This window comes from Rattus norvegicus, chromosome 1 (assembly GCF_036323735.1).
Source record: "Rattus norvegicus strain BN/NHsdMcwi chromosome 1, GRCr8, whole genome shotgun sequence".
NCBI lineage: Eukaryota > Metazoa > Chordata > Mammalia > Rodentia > Muridae > Rattus > Rattus norvegicus.
This window is the reverse complement of record NC_086019.1, coordinates 156,086,787-156,104,312: the sequence shown is the minus strand read 5'-3', so window position 1 is coordinate 156,104,312 and position 17,526 is coordinate 156,086,787. Positions and strand designations below refer to the sequence as shown.

Below are 17,526 nucleotides of genomic sequence, written 5' to 3'. Positions count from 1 at the left end.
AAAGCAACAACAAAAAACCCACCTGAGAAGGACAACCAATATGGACGATGCTTACCAGGTTTGTATTCTCAGCGGTTAGCACAAAACTCGATGCTTATATTCGAAAAAATAAAGCGGAAGAATACATTTTGAGCAATGTTGGAGAGAAAGGTTTAGTTCAGTTAGTAATAATGTAACAATGAAAGAAATGTTGCATTTAAAGTAGGAGTACTGGAGTCTCTTTTGGCTAACGACTGCTGTTTTTAGAACTTACCCGCTGTTTTGTCTTAGCAAACTTAGTGGTATCTTACAATCTGTAAGGTGAGGCTGATACCTACCAAGCGAACATCCAAGAGCCCGACATTAAGCACACACTCAACAATGACAGGGACTGCACCTGCTACCGTCCCCTTTAGGGATTTTTCTCTGTTTCCGAAGCCATGGGGCAAAAATAGATTTTCTTTCAAACCAGCACTGAAATAGTATACCAGGCTTGCCAAGGACGAAAAGGCCCCTGAGGCGCGGCACACAGGTCAGCTCCGCGAACCGCAGTCCTGGAACCTCCATTTGGGGGCGATACCCGTGACAGAAGATTCCAGAAACAAGCCTTGTCAGGCTATTGTGAGACTGAGCAAACAAAACAAAAACAAAACACAATAAAAACCCACCGAAAACCACTAGGTACCAGAGTCTCGCGGCTTTCCACGGGCGAAGCACCTAAAAAGGTGAAAGGAAGGAAGCAGGAAGTGACGCATTCATAAAGGATACGGAAGTGACTGAACACCGGAAGTGTACTCGTTTCCAAAGTGACGGCCACGCCGCCACGCCCTCCAGCCTGCAGGAACTGAGACTCTGGAAAACAACTCTGAGCAGAGCGTTCCGGCCGACGGCGGTTGCCGTCACAACCACCAGCGTGCCCCGGAGACCGGAGACTGCGGCCTCCGCGCCAGCCGCCGTGCGTGTGCGGTCCGCGGTCCGCACGGCTACCTCGGCTCCGGGTCTAGGGAGAAGGTCCTGGAAAAGCAGGGATTCTGTTGCCACAACCCCAGAGAAAGAAACCTAGAAGGAGGGAACCGCCACACCAAGATCTCTTCAGTAAGAGTAAGTGAGGACGGCGGCGTTTCCCGAAGGGACTCGAGAAGACCCAGTGAAGACCTAAGGCAGCACCGCTGCGTCTCTCAGGAGAGAATTAGGGAACAGGATGGCTACCTGCAGAGCAGCCCATGGGTAGCTGTGAGGGGCGACAGTGGCCAACGCAGTGGCGACGCGAGCCTAGGTGAAGTCGCTGGCTTGCATCCCTGCGACTTGAGGGCAACCGTCAACAAAGACGCCTGGGTGGACGTCCCTGAAACTCGAGGGCTCCGAACCAGTGACTCCGGGATCCGAGACAGTGAGGACTGCAGCGGTTCTTGGGAAGGAGCAAGTGTCGATGCCAGCCACTGCCTCAGTTCTTGGGAAGGAGTAAGTGATGAAAGGAGTTACGAGGCCAGAGACTCTTCTAGGGTGAACATCAGTGAAGACTCCAGCCACCGGCTCCGTGGCTTATGGGAGAGAGAAAGCGAAGAGGATTCCCGCTTAAGGGGCTCTTGGGAGAGAAGGGAGGATCGTGGATCACGCACCAGCGACGAGGAGTCCAGTTCTTACAGCAGTGGTCCATGCGTGGGAGCAAGTGAAGACCAGCTCAGCAGCAGGGACTTGGGCTCCACTCCTCCCCAGAGTCCAAGTCCAAGGATGAAGGACCACACTACGCCTGGTGTGTCTAATCCAGGTCCCTCCAAGTCCTGTAGGGAGACTGCAGACTCAAGTGAGTCACAGTTTTTTGCTCTCATCCTTTGTTTAGGCCACAACACCTTTTCTAATTAAAGGGCATCCACCTGAGGCCCTGCTAACCTTTTCATTTTACTGTCATCCCTCTTCCCCTTTATTTCCACCGATTCCCAAAGCTACTCACCTGGCCTGTTCCCTTATTTGAGGTTTCCCTCTTCTACATCATTTGTCTGTCAGATATTTTACTTATATCAGACATCATTTGTTAAATATAGATATTTGTCAATTTTTTTCTGAGACATTTGACACTGGAGATGTCAAATTAGATCCATCTAATTTTTAACTTTTCATTCTTTCAGCTTCTTCTGTTTCTTCATCTATCTCTCTTCCTCCTCTTTCTGAGGATGTTGTGTGACAAAACTTTTCCTGGGAAGAACCAGATAGGGATCCCACTTACCCCAGATAAGCATCCCAACAAACCAAAGTACTGGGTAACACCAGTTCAACTTGGTGAACCAATGAGTTTTATTGGGATCACTTGATGGAATGTGGGTAAGGGGATACTTACAGGAGCATAAATGACTCAAAGACAGCTCACCAAAACTCACCCCAGCATGGGGTGGACAGCTCAAGAAAGCTGGGAAACCTGGTGCATACAAAGATCCAGCTGGCAGGCAGCTCAACAGGTTGGAAACTGTCTTTTCTAGGCGACTCGGTTGGTCTAAACCTCTTCCAAGCAGCTGGTCTCAGAGACTCTCTGCAGCTTTTTCCCTCAGAGACTTTTTTCTAGCTCAGCATTGGGAAAGAGGGAAAGGAAAGAATGTAAGAGCTGGAGAAAGGTGTGAAATGTGTAACAGTTCTGACCCAGGATTAAAGAAGTCTATCCTGCAGGAAGCTCCTTAAGCAGGAAGGTAAAACACTTAAAATGGCTTCCTAAGACTGATCAGATTCACTAGGCCTCTCCCTGCCTGCCAGAGTAAACAAAATTGGAGAGTCAGGCTCAGAAAAAAGGTAGCTGAGCTGCAAAGAATATTCAAAAGACATGTTGAGCTGCTGACCTGTGGGTATCTTCTATTGCTTTTACCGTCTTTTCCTCACTCTTTGAATCTTCCCATGGTTTCAAGTTCATGAATCCCAAGAAGGGCTTTTGAGTGTGGACCTAACTTGTACTCTCTTTCCTTCTTTTTCCTTAAGATTTCGAGCCTTAATCCTTAAGAAGCACAAGCCAACACCTCTACCTCATTCTCTTGCTTATTTATTTTACTTGCCAAATCAGAGACTAACATGGAGGATGCTAGCCACATATCCCTTTCTCATTGCCATTGCTCCTTTACAGAAACAGGTTCCTACTTGGCTGACACCCAAGATACATTTCTAACTACACATAACAGAGTCCAGGCAACCTCTGCTATGCTTGCTGACAATCTTGACCCTTGTGTTTTAATCTCAAAGACTTGCAGATTTTCTTGTAAACTTTTAACTGTTTTTACAGCACTTCCATGTCCCTCATTAATTAGGCTTGGCAATCCATACAGCGCAGACAAAGGCCAAAGTCCTGAGATTCTTGCACACTCGGTGTCCATGAAAACCAGAGGATCCCCTGGAACTAGAATTACTGATGGCTGCGAGCCACCATATGGGTGCTGGGAACTGAATCTTGGTCCTCTGGAAGAGCAGCCAGTGCTCTTAACCACAGAAGGCTCTCCAGCCCCTCTTTCTTTCCTTTCTTTTTAATTTTTCTTTTTCTTTTTGTTTTTTGTTTTTTGTTTTTGTTTTTGCTTGAGACAGGGTCCTCAAGCTTATAGTGATCTGCCTGTCTCTGTCTTCCAAGTGTTGGGATTAAAGGCATGTTCCACCATGGCTGGCGATTGTTAATATTTGATATATTCAGTTCTTTTGTAGGAGGAATAGTGTGACAATGTTCATCTTGTGTATCTCAGAACTAGAACCTAGAGTATGATTAAGATATATTTAGTTGATTTCAGTATTTAGTTTATTATATAAACAGTGCTTAGTGAATATTTTATACAAATTTTATTCTTGGGAATGGTTATCAGGGCAGCTGGAATTTCTCATGTTTCAACATTGTATGCTTATATTAGTTATTGTCTTTTCCTAGTCACAACATTGTCTTATCTATCTTTGATATGTATACACATAAACTTTCCTCTGTTAACAAGGATGCTTGTGTGATTTGTTCTTTGTTTTAAACTACTCTAAATTTTGTAGTAAATTATTCAGAAAGCTAAAGTGATGTGCTTTCTCAGGTTCATTGCTGTAGTCCTATTTTTTTTTAAACAGTTCTGTAATATAGTTGAAGAAATTTGGGTTTTCAGTAGGTTCCAGGAACAAGGTGCCCTTTGGTAGCATACATGACGCAGTACGGGCTGGCGACGTCAAGCAGCTTTCAGACATCGTGGAACGTGGAGCCAACGTTAATGAAGTGGATGCGCTCCATCAGTTTACTCCTTTACATTGGGCTGCACATTCTGGAAGTTTAGAGGTAAGAATTTATAACTACTATTAAACTAAATAAGTTGATGATTATACTTTCTAAATTTAGTGTACAGGGAAAAGACTTCATGCTTGGCACTCAAAGTAATCTTTTATGTTTGATCTGTTACTTGAGTGCTCTTTAGTAGGGCTCTCTAGCAAATTAGACCTAAGTTTAGCGTTGTAAAGTGACTGCTTTCAGTGCTTATGAGTTAGCTAAGAAATTGAATTGCTAGGACAGCTTTGCTTCTTTGTGTCTGGGGTTCTGGTCAGAAGATTCAAAGACGACAGCAGGGGATATAGCTCAGTGGTAGAGCACCTGCCTGACGTACCACGAGAACCTAAATTCACTTTCCAGGACTGAACAAAAGTAGTGGGGCGAGGCCAGACTCTCTTGAAGCCTCATTGACTCAGATATCTGGTGGTTGATGCTGGATATAGACTGAGTGCTTTATTTCCAACTAGATGTTTTTGTAAGTTCTCTCTGCTCTGGGTTAGTTTGTGCTTCTTTACAATCTGGTGACTAGGTTCTAAAGACAAGCAGAGAGGCTATCTTGTAGAGGATAGCATAGTGAGTTTAAAGTCCCAAAGATCACTTCTTAGGGGTCACTCCTCTTCAGAAAGTGAAATATTCTATAGTTTTGGCATTTATTAGACTCACTTATATTTTAAGCAATTATTGTATGTTGTTACATAATTCTTTTGACTGATATTATACAGATAGCAATTTTGTGTGGACCATTCTCCACGTTTCATTTGTTCAACAATATGCGTTTGAGTTTAAGCCATGTGGTTTTATTATATATGTCCCTTAGTCTGTTGTTTCAGGCGTATTCTTAGTTTATTCTTAGAATTATAGAATTTATTCATTTTCCATTAATACTTAGTTGATTTCAATTTTTAGTTTGTATAAATAATGCTTAATGAATATTTTTTTTTCTTTTTTCTTTTTTTCGGAGCTGGGGACCGAACCCAGGGCCTTATGCTTGCTAGGCAAGCGCTCTACCACTGAGCTAAATCCCCAACCCCTTAATGAATATTTTTTACAGGTCTAATTCTTGGGTTTATATAAAAGGGCAATTGGAATTTTGCATGTTTCAAAGTTGTATGCTTCCATTAGCTAGTATCTTTTATTTGCCTATAGACTATAGTAGTTTTAGTCACAAAGCTGCCTTATCTATTCCTAACAATTATACACATACTTTTTTCTGTGAACATGACTGTATGATTTGTTCTTTGTTTTTGACTACTCCACTTCAAGCAAAAAGATCTGGATCAGATAATATCCCTGTGTCAGTGTGGGCTCAGTTGAAGTGACCAGGAATTTTTACTTTGATGTGTCAGTGGATCCTGCTCACGAGGGAGACATGTGCCTTGTTTTTCTTCTGTCAGCTTGTAGCTGTAGGTCTCTGTTTCCTTCTGTATCAAAAGTCTGCATTCTGGCAAGTTTTCCATGTTTTGTGTTTGAGTGATAGTTCATCAAAAGTGGAATTTTATCTCCCTTCTTTTCTTCCTTCTTTCCTTCTTTCTGCTTTTTGGCTGACTTTAGAAAGAAGCAACAAAACAACAAAACAAACAACAACAAAACCCTTCAAAAAACCAAAAAACCTGACTTTATTCTGCCACATTCAAACAGGAGACCTTGCAAATTTTTTCTCTTCCTGGTACTCATTCAACCTTATTGATTACCTTCACATAATTTTTAAAGCTTTGAAAATGATTTTATTTACTTATATTCTAGACAGAGTCTCACTGTGTAGCCCTGCCTTGGCTGGAACTCCCTTTAGATCAAGCTGGCCTCAGACTCAGATCCACCTTCCGGTGCTTCTGCCTCCTAAGTGATAGAGTTAAAGTCCGGACTTCAGACTATCTCTGATGCTATCTTTCCCAGGCTCTTGGCTACTGAGCCTGGAGTTTTTCTCTAAAGTATACCTGGGCCTAGTGTTATTGTTTTTGTTCTTGGTTCACTTTCAGAAATTGTCCTTCTTGTAGGGAAATTGTACTATGTATCCAAGTAAAACTATTCTATGGAGGTTGGGCATGGATAGATAGCTCTAGTCCCAGGCTGAAGAGGAAGCGCTACCCTTTTCTAGCTGAGATCCAGTAGATTTTCTTTGTTTCTTTTTAAAAATTGCTTTTATTTATGTGTTTGTATGTCTGTAATGATGTGCATTTGTGAAAGTGCCTGAGGAGACCAGAAGAGACCGATGTCCTGGAGCTAGACTCATAGGCTGTTGTAAACCACCTGGCATGAAGGCAGACATAAACCCTGGTCCTGTGGAACCGCCCGCAGCCGCTGTTCTCAACTGTTGAGTCATCTCACCAGCATCGCCTTTAAAGATTCATTTACTTTTTATTTTTTAAAAACACAGATTGTATTATAGCCCAGGCTGACCTTGAACTCCTTTATAGTAGAAGCTCTTTAACATGTACTCTTCCTGCCTCCACTGCTAAATGCTAGAGTTACATTGTGCACCCACGCCTGTGTGTGCAGCACTGGGATCTAACTCAGGACATTGATTATGGCAACTCTACCAGCTGAGCTACGTCCCCAGACAAGCGTCAGTAGATTTCCTCAAGTACGTGCTATACATCTTGTTATGTACCTTTGCTCAGTTTCCAGACTTAAAAAGGTCAATTTTGACAGCACTGTTAATTTTGTTATTGATTCTATGAAAGTCTTGCCCAAGTCCATCCTTCAACAGCTTCTGAAGCCCTGTAAAATTTTCCAGTTTTTAAATTTGGTTGGTCTCAGTATGTTTGTTCACTGTACTCTCAAACTACTGAACTGAAGAAATCCTTTTTGCGACAGGCTCTTGATGAGCTGGGACTTTACGTACATGCTATGTACCTATTTAATTTGCTTTTGAAAAATTAATTTAATATTTTACATGTATGGAAGTTTCGCATGCATGTATGTCCATGCACCATGTATGTGCCTAGTCAAAGGCCAGAAGAAGGTGTCAGATCCTCGGGACTGTAGTTACAGACAGTTGTGAGCCATCGTGTGGGCACTGGGACTGTAGTTACAGACAGTTGTGAGCCATCGTGTGGGGACTGGGATTGTAGTTACACACAGTTGTGAGCCATCGTGTGGGCACTGGGACTGTAGTTACAGACAGTTGTGAGCCATCATGTGGGCACTGGGACTGTAGTTACAGACAGTTGTGAGCCATCATGTGGGTACTGGGACTGTAGTTACAGACAGTTCTGAGCCATTGTGTGGGTACTGGGCTCTAACACCAGGTCCTCCCTCCTAACTGCTGCCATTGTGTACTTATCTATTGATTGATTGAATGAGTTTTTAACAAAGGCAAATATGATTAATGGAGAGCAAATAACATTTTTATTAGTTGTCCCAGTTGAACATTCATGTGAAATGAATGCCAATCTCAACCCACACTAGGTTCCATATAGGATTTATCCAAAATATATCATAATTAAATATAAAACTTATAAGACTTATATTAAAAACAGAATCAAATCTTTGTAAATCATATACTTGATGGAAAATTGCAACCAGTTTAAATAAGGAATACTTAAAACTGAACAGTAAATGCCCCTCAGTCCCCGCAAAAAGAAAAAAAAAAGCCCACACAAATGGGCAAATGTTGATGTTTTCTCAGGATGTGTTGTTGATTGGTAGCATTTGAGCCTTGTGAGTTCAACATCGTTAACTATTAGAGAAATGCAAATTAAGATTACAGTGAGAAGCCAACATATGCATAAGAATAGTGAAAACAATAAAACTGTCCCTAAAGTGACAGTGCCATGCCCAAGAATGCAGAGATCCTGAGACCCTCATGCATTCCGGTAGAAGGTAAAATCAAATCTAGCAGACATTTGAATACTTTGTTATAATGTAGAATGTACATTATTTTTATGCAGTAGCAGCTTCCTTACATAGTTATTCAAGAGAGGAGCTAAAGCAGCACATGGGTATTTATCATGGCTTTGATTTCCATGAGCTAACAATTCTAACACATAGTATTGTTTCCACAAGTGTTTGCTGAATAAATGAATGACTCGTGATGGTTAGTCAGGTTGAGCTCTTTAAAAAATGGGGCCAGCAAGAGGACTCAGCAAGGAAAGGTGCCTCTTGCTAAATTTGACAACCTTAAAGTTCAGTCCCCGGAACCTACATGACGGAAGGAAATGGCTGCCACAAGTTGTCCTTTTACTTCCATGAGGTGAATGTGAACTGTGAAGACAAAATAATGAATAAATAGAATAAAAAGAACAGTAAAAACGAGAGTAGTGCCCATAGCATTCATGCTTACTTAAACATTTAAAAATGGGTCAAAGATCGTCAGTTGTTTCCAGTAGAACCTGGAAAGTTCAACATTGAAAGATAGTAACAGCTTCTGCAGCCCAGGCCTCCAGGTACAGTCACACGGTGAGACGGTTTAGTTTAAAGACACTCAGGTTTTATTTCACTGGCTGTTTCTCCTTTTTAAAACCTCTGCTATATACATTTTAGGGACACTGTACAGTAACAGTGTGTTCTGATACAGAAGTGTCTGGATCCACTCGAAGAATTGTAGAAGTTTGGAATTTAAGTGCTAGAGCTATGTGTTCCCAGCTACTTGGAAGGATGAAGCAAGGATTCATTTCAATCCAGTGTTCAAGGCCATCTTGGACAGCATTGCGGGACTGAAACTCTTGAGAAGAAAGGAAAAGATTTGTTATACTTTTCATTTTGTATGGTAGTGTGCACACACGAGTGCATGTGCATTCGTGTTCTGACCCAGCCCACAGAGGTGTTGGATTCCCCTGGAGCTAGAGGGAGAGGGTTATGAGCTACTTGACATCAGCGCTGGGATCTGACTCCCGTCTCCAGGAAGAACAGCAAGTACTCTTAACTGCTGAGCTCTCTTTCTAGCTGTGGAATAGAAACATAAAAAAGGTAATAGTAATTGACAATTGGCAGCTCTTGAGGGGACTTGGCTCACAGATTGGTTTGTTTTGGCATGAACACTATTAGCTAAGTGGTATATTTATTGGACTAGCATTTATTTCACTCATAGCAAGAAATGCCAATAATTCAGTATCAAGTGTATCTGGTAGACAAGGAATGTGTCTTCCAGTTTGCGATGGTTCCCATTACTTTTTCTGACTTTCTTAACAGTGAAGTCAGGGTTGCTTGCTAGGCTTCTGTGTTTGTGCATTTTATTTTCTTACACTGGGCTTAATGCTCATCTGTTGTTTCTCATGCTACAATAAGAATCTTATAACAGACTAGATTTAAAAGTTATAAAAATACTAAAAGCATCTGGTTTATTTTTCTCTTAGTGCCTTCACTGGCTACTCTGGAATGGTGCGGATGCCACACAGACAACTACAAGGGGATGGACAGCAGCTCACGTAGCTGCCATCCGGGGTCAGGATGCCTGCTTGCAGGTAAGGATTTTGGTGACTGTTTTTCTTTATTTTTTTAAATTCTTTTTAAATTAATTTAATTTAGTTACTTCACCATAGCTCTGTTGGGATATTGCCATTATTCTTTTGGGTCCAACTCTTGATCCATTTCTATGCTGAAAGGAAGGATCGACTGATACCAGCTATCCACATAAATGATATGTAACTGGAGATTTTTAAATCTATGAAGTAATTGGGTTGTTTTGAGTGATGTCACAGTCATGTCTGGAGTGTCTTCTTTGTAGCTTGCTTTTTTTTTTTTTTTTTTTTTTTGCTGTGCAAATGTTTGTATTGTTCCAATGTAGGTGTTCAAATCTTAGCTCTCAAAGTGATGGGCATTAATGCCAGAAGGTAGGCAGTGAGAGCAAAGAGAAAATACAATAGTAACTCTAGGGGAAATGAGTCAAGTGAAGCTTTACCTGATACATATCGGCACTATTCTAGTGCCATTATTCTCTCCAACAAGCATTAGCTCAGGTCACTCCCTGTGCCTTGACTTTCATTTTCTGCTCCACAGTGACCTCTTCCCTCTTTAGACTTTTTATATTGCATATTTTGGTACTGTGCTATGTGCTTGCTCCTTATCCATGTCTTCTTTGTGGAGTTGATTATATATCCCTACAAATGTCCTCATTCCCTAGGTTGATAAGTTGTTTATTATTATTATTATTATTATTATTATTTCTAATCATTAGTTATTATTTTATGACTCTTAAAACACAGTAAGTACTCAGTATATTATTTATGACTGATTGACTGGTTAGATGAGATACAGTCATGAGGATTATTTTTAAAAACCCTTGGTAGGAATTATGACTGAGTAATCCTTTGCTAAGGTACTGGTAAATAAAGACTGGTTAAAATAGTAATTCTGAGTGGGAAGAAAAGAACTGACTAGGAAGGAGTTGGGGAGTAGCGGCACGGTACAGCCAGGGCTAGCATGGTAAGGCTCTTGTTCCCATTCTCAACACCAAGTGAAAAAATGTACTAAGACATCACTTGTTAGAATAGATTTTAATTTTTAGAGCTGTGGTAGGTTCAGTAAAATTGGACAGAAGATACATAGATTTTGAATTGGTAGGTTGGTTTCCCAGCCAGTGAATCTCTCTGGAGGTACGGCACACTCATCTGACATGAAAGTTTATATTGGGGTTCACTCTTGGTATTGTCTTAGGGTTTTACTGCTGTGAACAGACACCATGACCAAGGCAAGTCTTATAAGGACAACATTTAATTGGGGTTGCCTTATAGGTTCAGTTCATTATCATCAAGGTGGGATCATGGCAGCGTCCAGGCAGGCATGGTACAAGAGGAGCTGAGAGTTCTATGGCTTTATTTGAAGGCTGCTAGTGGAAGACTGACATTCATGCAGTTAGGATAGGGTCTTAAAGCCTACACCTATGGTGACACACCTCCTGCCTCAGGATCCCAAGTTCTAGGATTACAGGGACCAACATACCTAATGATCACTAATGTCTTTCAGTGCTTGGTATTTTATTGTTTGAATGTTTGTTCCATTACCCACTCACAGTATCTTTGTTTCCAATTCTGACAATATGAATAAAGCTAATAACTATTCATTTTAGTCTCTCTTTGGACATGTTTTCAATTTTATTAGGTATTTACCCAAATACTAAGAAGTATATGATTGGGCTGGAGAGATGGCTCAGTGGTTAAGAGCACTGACTGCTCTTTCAGAGATTCTAAGTTCAATTCCCAGCAACCACATGGTGGCTCACAGCCATCAATAATGGAATCTGATTCCCTCTTCTGGTGTGTCTGAAGACAGTGACAGTGTACTCATATAAATAAAAGTGTATGATTGTTAGATTATGGTAAGATTGTGTTTTGTTTTATAAGAAGCTACCCTTCATCTTCAAAGTACCCAACCCGTGGTTCCTCATCCTTACCAGCTTTTGTATTGTCAGTATTCTGGATTTTGGCCATTCTAATAAGTAGAAAGTGGCTGTTTACTATTGTGTACATTTGTTTCTCTGGTGGCCTTTGATGTGTAGTGGCTTTTCATATGCTTATCTTCTTTGGTCAGTGTCTGCTCTGAACATTCTGTGGAAGTATTGGAGACTGATCTCAAGGTCTGCTGTACGTTAAGAAAGTTACCAGTGTGCTACATCCACAGCCCTCACCAATGTTAAAATTGAATTCTTAACATTTAAGAGTGTGTTTTATATCTTGGGTAACAATATTTTTTTTATCAGCCTGTGTCTTTTAACAAACATTTTCTCTGTGTATGAACTGTCTTTCTTCTCTTCCCAGTGCCTTTTTTTTGTGTTTAACTTCAAAGCAGTGTAGTTTATCAATTCTTTCACGGATTGTACATTTGGTATTGTATCTAAAAAATAGTGGCCTAGCCCTGAGTCATCTAGATTTTTTTCCCTCTAGGATATTATAGTTTTATATTTTGTATGCATGGTCCATTTTAAATTAATTTCTTCCCTTTCTCCCTCCCTCTCTCCCTTCCTCCCTTCCTTCTTTTTGAAACAGGGTCTTTGTACATAGCCCTGGCTATACCAGAACTTGCTATGCAGGCCAGGCTGGCCTCAAACACACAGAGATCCTTCTGCTTCTGCTTTCTTAGTGCTGGGATTAAAGGCATGTGCTACCATACCTGGCCACATTAAATTTTTAAAAATGTTTGTGAGGTCTGTGCTTATGTTCAGCATTTTTACACAGGATTCCCAATTGTTTTGGCACCTGTGTGTCAAAAAGACAATCTTTCTCCTTTTCCAGAGTTGACTGTGCTTATGTGGGTCTATTTCTAGATGCTTTATTCAGTTTCATTGAAATATTTGCTTATTCTTTGGCGAGTATTACTTTGTTTTGATTTTTTGAAATGAGTCTTGAACTTGGAAAGTGTCAGTCCTCCAACCTTGTGGTTTGAATATGCTTATCCCAGGGAGTGGCATTATTAGAAGGTGTGGCCTTGTTGGAATAGGTGTTGGCTTATAAGAAGAAGAAGTGTGTCACAGTGGGGGGGGGTGGCCTTTGAAACACTGATCCTAGGTACCTGAGGGATCAGTCAGTCTTCTTGCTGCCTTCTGAACAAGATGTAGAACCCTCAGCTCCTCCAGTGCTATGCTTTTCTGGACACTGCCATGCTCCTAACTTGATGATAATGGACTGAATCTATAAGCCAGCCCCAACTAAATATTGTCCTTTATAAGAGTTGCCTTGGTCATGGTGTCTCTTTAGAGTAATGAAAACCCTAAGACACTTGTTCTTCTTTTTAAATATTGTCTTGGCTATTCTGGTCTTTTGCTTTTCTATAAACTTTAGTATCTGTTTGTTGATATCCAGAAAATATATCACTGGGTTTTGATTGGGACTGATAGACTTGTGAAACTAATTCTTCCTCTGTTATATAGGAAGAAATCCTATAGTTCATGACGTGTATGGAAGTTGGCTTAGTTATGCATTTGGATGAAACCATCTAAGAACATTGACTTGGAACTCAACTAGCCAATTACAGTTCTGCAGGCAGTGTTACAGAAGATTTGAAAACCCATTCTAGGATTACCTAAAGAATGTATTACACTTTACCTATAGTTCATGTATAATAATCTTATTATAAATTAATTGCTTATGTTTACTTTGTATCTCCATTCATACTTTGCCATCTGTATTCATGCATACTTTTCCCATTTCTCTGTTTCTAGGCTCTTATAATCAATGGAGCCAACCTAGCAACTCAAGATGACCGTGGATGCACTCCAGTACACCTTGCTGCCACTCACGGACACTCTTTTTCTTTACAAGTAATGCTGCGAAGTGGAGTGGTGAGGGACCCTCCTAATTAGTCATAGTGTGTGATCATGCAGGTGGACTAGCATTTGGTAGTTTGGTTATCTCTTCCTGACTTGCAGAATCCTTCCTATGACTTTGGGGAAGTCATTGTTTCCTTTAACTTTCCCACCTTTAAACATGGATGCAGCAATGTAGAGAAATTTCCCTTTGTTTCTCCTCACCATGAACAGTATAGAAAATATTTCAGAGGTTCTGTGTTTGACTGCTGGTTCAGAGCTTAACTGGGAAGTCTGAAGCTTTTTTTTTTTTTTTTTTGGTTCTTTTTTTTTCGGAGCTGGGGACCAAACCCAGGGCCTTGCGCTTCCTAGGTAAGCGCTCTACCACTGAGCTAAATCCCCAGCCCCAAGTCTGAAGCTTTTAAACAAATATTCAACAGGTAATTATGTCTTTATGAATTTGTGTGTATCTCCATAATGCTTTAAAAAACTTATTTATTCTAATGTTTGTTTTTTAATTTATTAATCATTTTATTTGTTTACATTTCAAATGTTATTCCCTTTCCCAGTCTCCCATCCATGAACCCCCACCTTTGCCTCTAATAGGGTGCTCCCCCACCCACCCATCTGCTCTTGCCTCACCCCTCTAGTATCCCCTTCTCTGGGGCATCAAGCCTCCACAGGACCAAGGGCTTCCCCTCCTATTGATGCCAGATAAAGCTACAGAGAAAGTCCTCTACTACATATGCAGCTGGAGCCATGGAGCTGCCTGTGTACTCTTTGGTTGGTGGTTTAGTCTCTGGGACCTCTGGGTGGTCCAGTTAGTTGATACTGTTGTTCTTCCTATGGGGTGGCCATCCCCTTCAGCTCCTTCAGCCCTTTCCCTAACTCTTCCATTGGGGTCCCCAGGCTCAGTCCAGTGGTTGGCTGTGAGTATCTGCATCTGTCTTAGGTGCTGTCAGAGCCTCTCAGAGGACAGCCATATGAGACTCCTATCTGCAAGCACATCTTGGTATCAGCAATAGTTTTGGGGTTTGGTGTCAGTGAATGGAATGAATTGCACAGTGGGGTGGTCTCTGGATGGCCTGTCCTTTAGCCTCTGCGGTGTTCCTACAAGGAAAATTGAAAGGTAAAATTTTTGAGATAGGTAGGTGGGTCCATCCCTCTACTAGGGGTCATGTCTATCTATGGGAGGTGCTCTCTTCAGGTTCTATCTCCTCGCTGTTGGGTATTTTGACTAACGTCATCACCATAGGATCCTAGGAGCCTTTCACATCCCTGGCATCTGGGGCTTTCTAGTGGTTCCCCAAGTTCCCCACCCCTCCACTGCTACTTATTTCTATTCATTTTCCTGGCCATCTAGTCTTCTCTCCTGTCTCTTCCCATATCTGGTCCTACCCTCACCTCCTTTCTTTCTCCTTCCCTCTCCTACCGAGGTTCCTCCCTCCCTCTGCTTCTCATGTTTATTTTGTTCCCTCTTTAAGTGGGTTTGAAATATTCACACTTTGACCTTCCTTCTTATTAAGCTTCATGTGGTCTGTGAGTTGTATCATAGGTATTCTGAGCTTTTGGGCTAATATCCACTTAACAGTGAGTATATACTACGTATGTCTCGGTTACCTTACTCACTAGTTCCATCCATTTGCCTACAAAATTCGTGAAGTTGTTTCTAATAGCTGAGTAGTTCTCCATTGTGTAAATGTACCACATTTTCTGTATCCGTTCTTTTGTTGTGTGACATCTGGGTTGTTTCCAGCTTCTGGCTATTATGAATAAGGCTGCTATGAACATAGTGAAGCATGTGTCCTTGTTATAGGTTGGAGCATTTGGGTATATGCCCAGGAGTGGTATAGCTGGATCTTCAGGTAGAACTGTTTCCAATTTTCTGAGGAACTGCCAGAAAGATTTCTAAAGTGGTTGTACCAGCTTGCAATCCCACCAGCAATGGAGGAGTGTTCCTCTTTCTCTACATCCTCACCAGAATCTGCTGTCCCTTGATTTTTTGATCTTAGCCATTCTGACTGGTGTTAGGTAGAATCTCAGGGTCATTTTGATTTGCATTTCCCTGATGTCTAATGATGTTGAACATTTCTTTAGGTGCTTTTCGGCCATTTGAGATTCCTTAATTGAGAATTCTTTGTTTAGCTCTGTACCCCATTTTTTAATTGGGTTATTTGGTTTTCTGGAGTCTAACTTCTTGAGTTCTTTGTATATTTTGGATATTAGCCCTTTATCAGATGTAGGGTTGGTAAAGATTTTTTCCCAATGTGCGGGTTGCTGTTTTGTCCTAACAATAGTATCCTTTGCCTTACAGAAGCTTTTCAGTTTCTTGAGGTCCTATTAGTCAATTGTTGATCTTAGAGCCTGAGCCATTGGTGTTCTGTTCAGGAAAATTTCCCCTGTACCGATATGTTCAAAGCTCTTTGCCATTTTCTCTTCTGTTAGATTCAGCGTATCTGTTTGATGTGGAGGTCCTTGATCCACTTGGACTTGAGCTTTGTACAAGGAGATGGATCAATTTGCATTATTCTACATGCTGACCACCAGTTAAACCAGCACCATTTGTTGAAAATACTGTCTTTTTTCAATATATGGTTTTGACTTCTTGTCAAAGATCAAGTGACCATAGGTATGTGGGTTAATTTCTGGGTCTTCAATTCTATTCCATCAATCAATCTACCCATCTATTTCTGTACCAATGGCATTTTTTTTTAAATATATATATCACTATTGCTATGTAGTACAGCTTGAGGTCAGGGATGGTGATTTCCCCCAGATGTTCTTTTATTGTTGAGGATAGTTTTCACTATCCTGGGTTTTTTGTTATTCCAGATGAATTTGAGAATTGCTCTTTCTGTCTCTGCAAAGAATTGAGTTGTACTTTTGATGGAGATTGCATTGATTCTGTAGATTGCTTCTGATAAGATGGCCACTTTTACTATGTCGATCCTGCCAATCCATTAGCATGGGAGATCTTTCCATCTTTTTGAAGTCTTCTCTCTTCAGAGATGTGAAGTTCTTGTCATACAGACCTTTCACTTGCCTGGTTAGAGTTATGCCAAGATATTTTATATTATTTGTGACTATTGTGAAGGGTGTTGTTTCCCTAATTTCTTTCTCAGCCTGTTTATCCTTTGAGTAGAGGAAGGCTACTGATTTGTTTGAGTTAATTTTATACCCAGCCACTTTGCCAAAGTTGTTTATCAGCTGTAGGAGTTCTCTGCTGGAATTTTTGGGGTCATTTAAGTATGCTATCATATCGTCTGCAAATAGTGATATTTTGACTTCTTCCTTTTCAATTTGTATCCCTTTGACCTCCTTTTGTTGTCTAATTGCTCTGGCTAGAACTTCAAGTACTATATTGATTAAATAGGGAGAGAGTGGACAGCCTTGTCTAGTCCCTGGTTTTAGTAGGATTGCTTCAAGTTTCTTTCCATTTAGTTTAATGTTAGCTACTGGTTTGCTGTATATGGCTTTTACTATGTTTTGGTATGGGCCTTGGATTCCTGATCTTTCTAATACTTTTAACATGAAGGGGTGTTGTATTTTGTCAAAGGCTTTTCAGCATCTAATGAGATAATCATGTGATATTTTTCTTTGAGTTTTTGGCTTCATTTTTTTTGAGACAGAGTTCCTCTGTGTAGCCCTGACTTTTATGGAACAATTTGTACACCAGGCTGGCCTTGAATTCAACAGAGGCCTGCCTCTGCCTCTGCCTCCTGAGTGCTGGGATTAAAGGCAGCATTAAAAGATTGTTTCATAACAATTCACTGAAAACTTCATTGTTCATGTGTTCATATCAGTGGGTGCAGAAAATATTTTTACTACATTAAATATTTGCTGTATAATCGTAAGATTGCTATAAATTTAAGCTTTTAATTTTCAATTGCAGAATTGTCTAGATTTATCATTTTTCTTACAAATGGCAAGAAACTGAGTCCATTTTGAAAGTGAGTGAATTTTACCTGTAGGATCCCAGCGTGACTGACAAGAGAGAATGGAGACCTGTGCATTATGCAGCTTTTCATGGGCGGCTTGGCTGCTTGCAACTTCTTGTCAAATGGGGATGTGGCATAGAAGACGTGGACTACAATGGAAACCTTCCCGGTAT

General features: G+C 40.9%; 1 protein-coding gene across 8 annotated transcripts in view; it reads left to right on the top strand.

Annotated features, from left to right (window-relative positions):
* Nucleotides 1-769: 769 nt before the first annotated feature.
* Nucleotides 770-17,526, top strand: part of Ankrd42 (ankyrin repeat domain 42) — a 43,028-nt gene continuing 26,271 nt past the window's right edge. The window contains exons 1-5 of one of the 8 annotated variants that reach the window (XM_063284974.1): nt 770-1,783; nt 4,086-4,249; nt 9,532-9,639; nt 13,332-13,430; nt 17,387-17,522. In XM_063284974.1, coding sequence (XP_063141044.1) covers nt 1,711-1,783; nt 4,086-4,249; nt 9,532-9,639; nt 13,332-13,430; nt 17,387-17,522 — 580 coding nt within the window. In that variant the 5' untranslated portion in view covers nt 770-1,710. Of the gene's footprint in view, nt 1,784-4,082; nt 4,250-9,531; nt 9,640-13,331; nt 13,452-13,489; nt 13,856-17,386; nt 17,523-17,526 lie in introns of those variants that run through there. The other 7 variants (XM_017588946.3, XM_017588945.3, XM_063284984.1 and 4 more) reach the window with 7 other exon arrangements.